This window comes from Protopterus annectens, chromosome 17.part0, assembly GCF_019279795.1.
Source record: "Protopterus annectens isolate FY-2018-M chromosome 17.part0, PAN1.0, whole genome shotgun sequence".
In the NCBI taxonomy this organism is placed as follows: domain Eukaryota; kingdom Metazoa; phylum Chordata; order Ceratodontiformes; family Protopteridae; genus Protopterus; species Protopterus annectens.
The window spans coordinates 573831848-573845033 of record NC_056751.1 but is presented as its reverse complement, the minus strand read 5'-3'; the positions used below and the strand labels follow the sequence as shown (position 1 = coordinate 573845033).

Sequence of the window (13186 nt, the reverse complement as noted above, 5' to 3'; positions counted from 1 at the left end):
TTCAGAATTTGGATTTTTTTACAAAGCAATTCAATGATCTGAGGTCCAAAATGGGCCTCAAGTCCCCTGTCTTTTTTGGCACCAAAAATAGTCTTGAGTAAGTTCCTGATCCAATCAAGTCGGGGACAGGCTGGATGACTCCTTTTCTTAGCAGCTTTGAAACCTCGACCGCTGCTTGATCCCGCTGACTGGGTGGCACATCCGGGATTTTCCTGATAGGAAGAGGGGGGATCTTGATGAAAGGGATGAGATAGCCTCTGGTTATGGTCCGGAGCACCCACTGATCCTTGGTGACAGATTCCCAAGCCTGCAGGTGTTCCGCAAAGCGACCCCCGACTGGCTCCGGAGATGCGCAGTCGGGCCACGTCTCAGGGATGGTGAGCGTAGGATGGACCACGAAAGGAATCGCGGTCTCCAGAGTTACGGGGGCCTTTGCCGCCTCTGGGGCAGCGTCTTCCTGAACCCCCCCTGCCTCTAGAGGGGGGATCACTCGGTGGAGTAGGGAAAGACCTTTGAGATTTCCTGAACCACATTTTCCCTCCTCTCTGGGCCTTGGGGTAAGGTCTAGAGGGAGCGGAAAAATGGGCCCCCACGGCAGTCAAGGTCTTGCCCTCCTGCTGGCACCGAGTCAGTGTGTCCTTCACCTTGGGTCCAAACAGGGAGGACCCATCAAAGGCGCGTGAAGGAAGACTTAAAGGCCTCCGCAAAAGGACACAAGCATAACCAGGCGTGTCTTCTAAGAGCCACGCCTGTTCCCACTGCTCTACTCGCCCCTTCGGCCACATATGATATGAGCCTCATGGACGAGTTGACTATCAAAGATAGGGTAGTCATCTGGGCGCCAACAGTTTGGGCTAACGCCTCAGGAAGATTACCCGTAAGAGACTCACCTAACTCTTTGAGGAGGTCCCTTTGGAGCCTGGTAAAATGACAAAGATAATTCAGCGACCGCAGGGTAAAGGCCGCTGAAGAAAGGGTATGCTTCCCGTACCTATCCATGCTCCTGGAATCCTTATTAGGAGGGTGAATAGATGTTGAAGCCTCTGCCACGTCCTGCTGAGTGGCAGATGCCACCACCATCGCATCTACTGCAACTCCTTTAGTCAAAAATTCCTTTTGAGGAGGGGCTGAGAGGAACTTGTTAGGCCTGGCAGGCACCGGTTCCACAGTGTCAGGGTGTTCCCACACCTTCCGAGAAACTAAATCTAGTAATTCATCGAAGGGTGGTGACACCCAGGAGGCGGAGGGCTGGGCCCCAACAGCCTTGAGGAAGACTGACTCCTCTGCAGAAGGGGTTTTGGATTGCCAATTGCCTCTCTGTCTCAGGATCTCGAGGATATCTGAGAATGAGACGTCATCTGAGGACGATTTTGGGGACCCCTCCGCATCATCGAGGTCAGTATCTGATGATACTCATCCTGGGAGTCAATGTGCTTCCTCTTGCACAATTTTTTTCTTGGAGGTTCATCTGAAGCAGATTCCGAAGGACCTCCCAGGAGAAGGGAACCCCCCAAGGGGGTATCCTCAGGCCCTGGGGCCCCACTGTCGTGGGAATGAAGCACACCAGAAGCACCAGTTCCCAAGTCTAGGGACAGTGAGGTAGAGACTTGCTGAGCCGGCAAGGACATAGCCAGCGTACTCCTCATGGCCTCAAAAGCAGGACCTCCAGACTCTACGGAGGACACCGTCTGAGAGACCACAACGGTACCGGGAATCCCTGCGGCCGACGCTCCGAGAGGAAGACTAGGCATCGAAGCTACCAGTGCCAAAGTGTTCCCCTCGGCCCCGACCGAGGAAGTCTCGGTACCGAACCCTGACGCCGAGGACAGGGTAGGAATGATGGTCGGAACAGAGAAGCTCCGAGGGAGTCTCGGTTCCGACTGGACAACTCTGCTCCTCTCTACCATCACCGACTCCAACGGCTCCGAGGAGGTTGGAGGAGGAATCGGATGCGTCAAAGTGGGGACCGGCTCCAGAGTCGAGTGGGCTGGAGCTGAGACCATTTTTGCAAAAACCGGGGACTGGAAAAGCCTCTGGATAACTCTGTCCAAATCTGAGTCTGACAACCTGGAGGATTTAGAGGAAATAGATGGGGGCCGAGATGACTTCTCTCTTGGCTCCGACAGACCAGGGGACTGGCTCTGAAATGGCTCCAACACCATTGGCACCGGATCTGGAAACGTATGAATAAGCATCAGCGCCGAAGGGGACTTCGGGGCCGGGGGGGAGAGTCTGAGCTGCACACCTCCAATGGCTCCGAGACAAAAGGAGCCGAAGCAGGTGATTCGCCTCTCGATCCCCCAACCTGCGGCTCCAACACCAATGGAGCCGAGGAAAGAGGTATCGAGGCAGACCCTTCCACCCGAGGCTCCGAAGCCATTGGAGCCGAGGAAGAAGAGGTCGACCTATGCTTCTTGGAAGTCGGTTCCGACGGACTGGTCGGAGCCGACGACCTTTTCTTTTTAGAAGCTGGAGAGGAAGGAGAAGCCAAAGCTTCCTCAAAGGAGGGCTTAATAAGACCCTTAAGGATCAATTTATTTTTTCGTTCTTGAAGGACCCTAGAGGAAAAAGCATGACAAACACTACATGTTTCCTGCAAATGTTTCAGTCCTAAACAATATACGCAAACAGCATGGCTATCAGTAAGAGACATTTTGTAGTTGCACTTGGTGTACTTTTTAAAACCAGACTTCTGCTCTTTCGACATCCTATCACACAACTATTTCCCAAAACGAAAAGCAAACCTTAAAGTAGGGCACGAGCCCTTTGACTCAAAATGGGACTGGCCTGAGATACAGAACACAAAACGGGCAGAAGCCCTCTAACTTAAACGGGCTTACAGTAGAGACAAAATCAACACACCCACACACAAATAAGGGCAAGGGCCCTCTAACTTAAATGGGCCTTGCCCGGTATGTAGAAAAAAAAAATACCAACAACCAATCACACCAAAACAGGTTCACACACACACGTAAAGCTGTTAAAACAGCTGTTTGTTAAATTTGTGAAGAAAACCCTAGGTCAAAAGACCAAAAAGTAATCAAAAAAAAAAAAAAAACTTAGCTCCAGCCAAGTCGAGACCACGTCTAGCTTGAAAAGCGGCAAACGAGATCTGGGGAAGCAGGCGTGGTGCATTCTGGGATAAGGGGTAGCCCAGCCAATTAGAGACTTCGTTCTAGTATATAGTGGCCGAGTCGGAGCCGATGGATCGGCTCCGAACCCATCAGTTATGAATGTAGGCGAGACAGGATCCCATTACATCTGAGTACTTGATGTCACCTTCTCCTCTTCCTAATAATGTGTAAAATGAGGGACAACAGCCTCTCCAGCTGGCATAGGTGTGCACCAACAGTGTGGTGCACAACCCTATGCACCATCCCTGGCATCTCAGTGTGGGTGATAAAATCTATCTCTGCTACTGCTCCCAGAGGGTACAACAGGACCAGCCTCCAGGGCAGAACAACCTGAGGGGGCAGGTAGTGCAGGGGCAGCAAAGGTGGTGCTTCCAGGTTGAAATCCAGAGGTACTGGGCAATGGTTCTGGAGCTGGTGGAGGTGGGGCAGGCCTCCCCCGCTGTGCTATGGAGCATTTAGTGATGTGGTACACATGGAAGGCATGGGCACATTTTGATGACGTAATAAAATACAACAACAAAAAATAAAATACAATAAAAAAGAGGGATAAGGGTTGCGGTGAGAGAAAAAAACAGGTAAGATTAGTACCTTCATATGTGACATACAACGCATTAATAAAATTATTTGACTCTATTATCTTAACCTTTGCTTTTAGGACTACCATCTCCGAGCAGAGAATTTTTACTTTTAAGACTATCAGCTCCTAACATATGTACACTGTACTACAGATTGCAGTAAGTACTCCTTGACATTTGCATATATTGCACATATATACGTGTTCCAATTATTCAGATTAAAGTTCACAGCAGGGTATAGCACTTTTACTTTAAACCTTTAAGATGCAAATAATTGAAGAATTAATAGTATTGTGTAGTTGGGAAGTGTGGTCTTTGAACCCAAAACCTCCGACTAAAGTCCAATACTGTACTGTTGGTTTGTGCTACAGACTAATGCATGCATACTTGCTTGCACAGTTGAGATATGCATGCTTAATTTGATACAACTCTGTAAAACACCAAAAAAAAAACTTTTAATGCTACAATAACAGTACTCTTCTGATGCATACATACCACATGCTTCACTCATTCTCACCAATCTAGCCCCATGGGTTCTTACATTGGCCTTCTAGTTCATGGAAGCCGTGGAAACAACAGGACAGACAGAATATCATTATGAATACCAGTCTTGCCTATATTCAGCTTTTAAGTCTTACATGTACTCTCTGCAGTTGATACTTACACAATTGTTGGATGTTTGCAGTCCTAAATTCCTCATTCCAAGCATTGAGGGTATCCCTGTTCCTCTACCATAGGTCATTATAGTGATACCTATGTTGGTCACCATTGCATGGGATACTGGGTTACAGCCCAGGCCAAACTATCCCAAGCTTCCAACTTATACTGGCAGCCAGAATAGTCCCCCTGCAGAAGCCTGGCACTGTGGTGTTTAACTAGGAGTCCAATAAAAATCTTGGACTCCTGAACACCCCATCTCTGTGCCCTAAATCTAACACCTTCTCCAGAAATGCCTGCCATGCCCATTCCAGTCATCCCATTTACTGGGAGGGTGCACACTGTTTCAAAATGTTGCATTCTGCTTACTATCACACACTGTGCTCGGCAGTGTGCACCTCTGAGCACTATGTTTGCATGATAGTAAGCAGAGTGCAACAGTAGCGAGCAAAGCAAATTCAGGATTATTGGATGTACAGGCAGTTGTGTGTGTCTGTTAGACAAATGTGAATGCCATGGAAGTCCAGATAGCAGAAATATAATTACAGAAATATAGTACACAATATACCCACATTCACAGATTTGAGAATAAATGTGAAAATATGCAGGTAGATAAGTGAATACATAACTGACACAATAGCAGTACCTCAGTCCTCATGCATATAATTAATAACAGCTATGCCATGTCAAGTGTTATAAGTGACAGTGACTAAAATGGGAAGTGGAACAACAGCAAAAGTGCATGGAATATGCAGTATTCAAACCCAGAACCATGTATATGGCAGTTCTACACTTACCCCTGTTGCCACAAGAAGGTTGAGAATACATCTGTCTATGATGCAGTTCATTGCTATAAACTGCAATGCCACAACTGTAAAACAAAGGTTGCACACCCTGTACTAGAACCTAGGACCATCTGTGCTCCAGGCCTACACTTAATACCTGCTGCCACAGGACTAGCTACACAACGTTCCTGAGTTTACTAATCATTCTTAAGATCTCTCCGTTAACCGCAGCACAACATTGTTTACTGGATTTGCATGATGCCCAATAGTATTAATTGAATGCATCTGGTTTCTATTTTTGGCTCTCTGGGTCTTGCCCGGCCAGTCATCCAGTTTGCACAGTGCTGCACTTCGTGCAAATGAGATAAGCATAACCAAACCTGACATTCACTTGTCTCCGTCTCCCGTTTACACTGAGCAGCACATCTCACAAACAATGGCCAATAAATAAATCAATAAATAAATAAAAAGAAAAAAATAAATAAAGGGAGAGGCAGTTTAAATGAGAAGAAGCAACCTATGACATACACACTAGAAAATGTTAGTATACATGAGATATTACTACATAGGTCTGGATTTGAATTCTCACTCCAATGTACCTTTAGAACACAGGATGGGTGCCCTTAGCCCTCTCTGCAACACAAACAGCTTTGAAGCAAGGAACTTAACTCAATATGTATACAACCAAATGTAACAGCATCTACAGTGATATCAAACCATACAATTATTATTTGTACATTTAGTAGTTTTGGATGTAGTGTACCTAGTGATCATACAACTTGTCATGATTATTGCTTGCAAATATACAGCTTTGTTTTACATTTCTGTGTTTGTTGGCCATTTCTCATGTATTTGAGCAGTAATCTGAGACATGCAGTGTATAAGCCATTCTACAGCATTAACATTAAAATGTGTGAGATATTAAGTGGAAATAATATCATATTCATGTTGCCAAAAATGAAGAGCAGGTTGGATTTGTAGGAACACAGCCTGTGACTTGTGTGCTGCTTACTTTCATTCCAACCTTACATCTAACACTATGTAGATGTGATCTGACACACCCACTGGAAGTAAAGCAGCCTGCAGTGCTGCTGTGTTTTCCTTCTCCCAAACCCTAATCAGTCACAGTTGCAATCCATTAAAACCAAACACTGAGGAAGTGGCTGCACTATGTTTACATCCTTACATGGATCCATTTTTTGTGATTCATCAGTTCTAATGACTTCACACCTCATTTGCATCTTCACCATGCTGACAGCCCTGAATCTACACCATATAAAAAGGCAACCATGTAGCTAGGCAAACTGATGGTGGAGAGACTTGTTTATGTGTAGAAGAGTGAAGATACACTACTTTTTGGGATATGTCTGTACAGAGGAGTATTGAACTTCAGAAGATATGGTTCCATTTGTTCAGCTACATACTGCATATGCTGGAATGTATTTAAGAAAACTCTGAAGCAAAGGATTTTACACTTTTACCTATATGCATTACTTAGAAGTGTACCGATTGCATAGGCATGTTTGCCAAGCCATTTCAGAGGTATACATGATTGCCAGTACATGGAAATGGAATGCGTTGTGATAAATATGTACAAATGTTTCAGGGATAGTTCATTTGATAGAACTTTTAGCTTTTCAAAGATGGTTTTTTAGAAAAATGTGTCATTCTCCTGTTTTTTTTGGGGGGTGGAGCAAAGGTGAGTTACTGTTATGGCACAAACAAGGATAGACTCTTTTGTGAGTGGGGAGAGCAAAGGTAAGTTACTGTTATGGCACAAACAAGGATAGACTGTTCTTTTGTGGGTCAGGGAGCAAAGGTGAGTTACTGTTACGGCACAAAGAAAGATAAACTGTTCTTTTGAGAGTTGGGGAGCAAAGGTGAATTACTGTTATGGCACAAACAAGGACATGTTCCTTCATTAGTTATGCTTCTCATTCTTATTATTACACAATGCACTCCAGGTTCAAGACTTATCTTGTAAATGCAGCAGTTAACATGGTTCTGTCTGTGTATACTCCTTTCCATGGCTGTATTCCAAATGTTTTGGAATACGCAGGACAAACTAGCATGGAGTCCACGTGGATGCTTTATAGCATATACTGAATGGCTCCACTGTGTTGGACTGGTTGATTAGCATGCAATTCCACCGCTTATGCTGTAAAATTAGTACCTCTGTGTTTACCTGGTTTGGACAGGGGTGCGTGACTCTACACAGAGCTTAATGAATCAAACTTTCTGCACCTGTTTGCGCATTGTACTGTGACATGCATGCAGTGAAAAATAACCATGTAGGCTTTATTGAATCCTGGGGCATGTTTTTCAGAAGTTATTTAATTATTAGTACTCTTCAAAGTATTAAATCTGAACTAAGTGGATATACATACTTCCAGGTCTTTGACACTCCCTTTGAAATGTTATACTTGCTTATCTTCATCACTTTATCTTTTACTCGTGTTCATTTAAAGTCATGAGATTCCATTTCTTATTAAAAAATGTACAAATTATAAAGTTCTCAAATTTTAAAACTGTTGTACATTTTTATTGGTCTTGCAATAAAAAAGCATCCCCTCAAAAGTTTTATATAGATACATAAATGCAGTTACTTCCCAATCACAAAAACAAATAAAACATTGTAAAAAAGAAAGGGAGAACACAGAACTCTGTATCTATCTTTTTGTTTGTTTTATGAATTAAAAAGGAGTAAAAGTTAGAAAGTTCACTTAGTTGTGGCATGCAGACTGGCAGTGACCTACTACAATCAAAATGTTATGTTTTATAATGTTTTCTGTGTGATAGAAGATCTCCAAAGAAAAAAATAGTTAACAAGCATAAGCCACTAGCCAGATATTTCTTTTTGTTTGTATTTGTTGACCATGAAAGTCTGACTGGGCTGAAATAGTCCTTTTTCAGTACAGGCTGCAGGAGTAAAGCTCTATATATACAGGATAATACTGTACAGCTTAAAGACAAAGACACAATTAATACTGTACAAAAACAAAAGCTCAGCATGCTTATGCTGCAGTACGATTCAGCTAAATAAGACTTGGTTGAGAAGTACAAAAGTAAATACATTGCCATAACAACATAATTTGTGGCATGTGATTCACAAGAGTATAAAACAAGTGTAGGTAGAAGTTTAACAAAAGTAAGAGATCATGCTGTAGAGTTTGAGGTATAGTAAGATATGTACAGTAGTACTGTTGTAAAGGTACAAACATTGATGTTCAGGAATAGGGTTTAAGGAAGAGTGAAAAGAGAAGGAAAAAGATAAGGAAGGGAGTGATAGGAAGTAAAATGGGGAGGGGAGATATAAGAGATAAAGCTTAACAGCTGAATAGTCATACAGGATAGGAAAGGCTGGACCATCTTATCTCCTCCTTAACACAGACCTCAGAAGCATCCAAAAAAAGTTACATGACATACATCCATGAATTGTCCTCACCCCCCGATATACTTTTATCACTGAGACTTGATTAAAACAAGAAATAAAGTACAAAGAAATCTTACCCTCAGGCTATAATGTCCTTAGAATGGACAAAAAAAAATGAAATAGCAGGAGGGTCATCATTATATACAAAAATACTTAATACTTTGTCTTTGCACTTTTACCCTTGTAATATTCCCAAATTCAACAATGCTGAAATACCAGTCTCACTTTTTAAAATTAGTAATCAAAAGAACATATGTATTACAGAATTATATATGCCACCAGGAAATAACATTGCAGCTGCTAAAGATGTAATTTCTTCCTGAATGTCTCACCACATGCACCATGCAACCTTCATATTTGGAGACCCGAACATAAATTGGGAACTGACCTACTCAGATATCCCCACTGACTCAGTTTTATTTGTTGTCTGAATGGGGTTGTGGTAACATTGTGTTTCTCTCTCTCTCTCTCTCTCTCTATATATATATATATATATATATATATATATATATATAGGGGTTTTAACAGACTCCGCTTACAGTGTGATACTGTACTAATGAAGTCGTCTGAGTATGATAAAAGGTTGCACACTTGGTTGTATACTATTTATCTATAGTGATAGATTGTTTCAGTGCAGAAGTGTGAAGGTGATCACAGATACCGTCATGTAAGCAGCCAAAGTTGTTAATACTGGTGGGTGAGAATCCAGTCTAATATGGATTATTACTACGATTATCGGTTCATGTGAAAGTGTTACCATTTACTTTAGTTGTGAATGTAGTATGTGAAAAACAGAAAGTGGTGAGAATAACTGAAGCGATCTCCTAGAAGTGCTGGCTACATATGAATGTCTTGTGCACCAGACAAGGTTTACAAATGCTGGTGTGAGGCCAGTGTAGGCATTCATGGAGATTAAGAGACTGATGATGAAAACTCTGGATGGGAAAGAAGAAACATGAGGTAGAAAACTCTGATCATATGATTTAAATTTGCAGTGATCTACCCAAAGAAGAGTAGCTGAAATTTAGAAAACTTCATGTCACGTCACAACTGGAGGTGTAATATTTAATGGACCAAAAGAAGGCAGAATCAAATATATTTCAGAATGATAAACTCCAGTAGATGCTAGTCCATAGAACCCATATGCAGTAACAGCCACATTCCAATACATGTTGCATAAACAATAACCGGAAATAGATCTGTGATAAGTCATGGCAAAATTTCCCAGTCTAGATTTGCTGCATTTACCAAAAGGTCAGCAGATGTTTTTGTCTGTCTCGTAGTCATACACATATTAATTTACTTCATTTTTCAGTTACAGTTGTGTTAGTGTTCCTACAAGCAATGCTTAATTGGGACTCATACAACTGCTAGCCTTTATGCTATCACTGCACCATTATGACTGCTTTTACCCATAGTACTAAATCCTAATTGTAAATTACATAGATGGGCATGCAATCTCCAGGAAAAAGATCACAGCAAATGGAGTTACAAAATATGAACGTATCCTCACCGACTCTTCAGGTTAGAAAAAGTTGCACAACAGTTTGTCTAACAAGTCCATTATCAAACAAAAACTCACCTTTGATTGATCTGGGTCACAGAAATCAAGCAGCGTGTCACAGAAGTGCTGTCCCATGAAAGTGAGATCTCTTGTGGAAAAATGAGTACCTTTCCGATCACCTACAGAAAATGCAAACAACAGCCAAAGTGAGAGAGTGGAGGCATCCAGTGAAACACAAAGACATCTTAACATAAGAAGCCACAGTCTGCTAATTATGGTAGCAAATCAGGAAATTATAGAACAGCATACATTAATAAGGCTTACTGAAGTATTTTGATTGGTTATCTCTCAGAGGTTAAAACCTTATTACCACCATGGAAAAAGATGCACTAGTCAGATTTTTACTTATATTCATGTTTATTGCCTTTATGGTACTGGTTGAATAAAATAACCTACTCTCACCCCCTCCTAAAACAAAAAAATGAACTACTATAAAGCTGAATCCCTGCCGCCAGTGCAAATGACATCCTAGAATAAACAATGTTTTGAGATAAAAAAAATTACACATATTAAAAGACGAGCTGAGACATAAAGTGCTATACTGTGCAAGCAGAAGAATCTGTGCATATACCAATTTTTGCATTTACCAAATCTTTGCAATTACCAAATCTGTGCATATACCAACTATTCTAATGAAAAGGTGAAACAACTGCAAGTCTATTTAAACTGAAAACTGAATATTGTGAGCTAAAGTTGAATCTTTTCAAGTTTTGGCATGAAAAAGGTAAGTTGGGTGATGTAAGCACAATGAAATATCTCTTGGGGGACTGCTACGAGGTGCCATTCATTTCTTTAGGTCTTACAATTCTATGAACATAGTCAAACCAAGTTGTAATCTCAGCTCTGCTTGTAGCATCTCAGATACAATAACTGCAGGTCCCTTTTGCTCTGCTGCTGAAGCAACCTAAGTGTTTAACTGATCGTCATATAAGTGCCAGGGTCCACTGCAACAATACACTATTATGACTATTTTACATAGGGAGTTAAATCCTAATTCCATATTATATAAATGCACAAATTTTATCACAAGAAGAATGATCACAGCAAACTGAGGCACAGTTGGAGGACATAGGCACAAGCATATTCAACAGGAATCCTAGGATACAGACACGGGGGGGTGTTCAACAGCAGTTCTGGGGCACAGACATGGGAATGTAAACCAGTAATCCCATGACACATGGGAGTGTACAGAACCAGTAACTGACTAAAGACAAAGATATACAGTATCAGTACCTGAGATATGAGCTCCAGAACAGTGAATGCTATATTTCCCACTGTCTTGTACAAACAGAAGCTCTTTCCATGTGATACTAATCTTCACTAGCAGTTTTGTATAACTAATGCACTCTTTTCACACCCAGTTTGACTCTTCATGCTGCACCTGATCTATGTTCACTTCACACTCCTCCTCCTCCCAGTAACCAAGTAGGGTGAGGTCTCTCCTAGGGGGACAGGAGTTTGAAACTTTGCCTCACAATGTGAAGGGAAGAACCAGAAGGCTATGTAGGCCACCATATTAACAGTCAGTGTAGGATTTTATCTCTGCGCCCCGACTCGTCCAACTCTAACACAAAAAATGCCAAAATGCAGCACCCTGCATACACTTCCATGCACCAGTTCTTTTCTTAAGGGCACAACTTCAGTGTAGTAGTTTGGCACACCTTACCTTTTGAATCTCTTTCACCACACAAGGCTAGCCCTTGGTTTTCACAGAGGATGTCCCTCTAACAAAGACGACCCCGTCTCCTCCCTCAAGAAAGGAAAATAAAATATGGGTTACTTCATCCTCAAGAGTTTATCCTCTGTTCATGTTCAAATATTTTAAATTAATTTAAGTATGCATCTTTATTATGGCTGCTGTGAGTGAGGCTCATTCTTTACAGCTTGAATATGTCAGTGTTATGCTGCCTGAATGCTGAGGCCTAGGAACTGGCTTAGAAAATCTGGGGTCAGGCTGTAGTAAGTAAGAACTTACTTAAGATAATAAAGTTTTGATTGGGGCAGGAGACTTTCTACTGTTTAGGGGCTCATGTCAACTTTATTATCATTGATATGGGGCTCATGGGGCTCATGTCAACTTTCTTATCATTGATATGAGGGCTATCTATATTTGAAAAATGAATGTGATGCCATGCATACTTCTTAACTATCCCTAGTTTTGCAGAATGTCCCTGACCTTGCTTCATACTTTTGCCCTGTCCCTCAAAAATGTTTTTCACTTTCTGGTAAATCACTGAGAATTACAGTCAGTCAGTAAAGGCATACGTGTTTTTGTTCAAAAATGTATGCTGATGCAAAACTTTTAGTTATGTACTTACCATAACTTTAGATGTTTGGGATCCATCTCGCCTACATTCTGTACAGATGGGTTCGGAGCCGATCCTCGGCTCCGACTCGGCACGCAATACTATAGAGCGAAGTCTCTAATTGGCTGAGCTATGTTACATCCCAGGATGCACCACCACTACTTCCCCAGATCTTGTTTGTCCGCACACATGCCCACACTCATAGACAGTTGAAATAACATTGCCAGGTGTTTCAAGATGAAACGGCTAAACTGAACCATCCGGTCTCTTCTGATCTCCAAGGCAGGGGGAAGGAGGGTGGGTTATTAGGAATGTAGGTGAGATGGATCCCAAACATCTAAAGTTATGGTAAGTACATAACTAAAAGATGTTATGTGATCCTATCTCGCCTACATTCTGTACTGATGGGACAGCGTCCCTAGCACCTGATTCCTGGGTGGCTCACTGGAAAACACTCCTGAGAACTGTGGAACTGAAGGAAGCTCGCCCCCGAGATGCCACATCCAATTTGTAATGAGAAATGAAGGTGTGAGGAGAAGACCAGGTAGCCACAGCACAAATGTCACTAATGGCAAGCTTGGAATGAAAGGCTGTCGAAGTAGCCATAGCCCTTGTAGAATGAGCTTTCACAGTGGTTGCAAGCTCTCTATTAGAAAGAAGGTAAGAATGACTGATACAGTCTCTGATCCACTTGGCAATAGTGACCTTCGTGACGGCTTTGCCCAATTTATT

At 42.2% G+C, this 13186-nt stretch overlaps 1 protein-coding gene across 1 annotated transcript in view; it reads right to left on the bottom strand.

Annotated features, from left to right (window-relative positions):
* The window catches only part of LOC122791459 (cytosolic carboxypeptidase 2-like), a 783816-nt gene that overhangs the window by 217634 nt on the left and 552996 nt on the right, over positions 1-13186 (bottom strand). The window contains exon 11 of the mRNA XM_044059204.1: positions 10167-10267. Coding sequence (XP_043915139.1) covers positions 10167-10267 — 101 coding nt within the window. The remainder of the gene's footprint in view (positions 1-10166; positions 10268-13186) is intronic.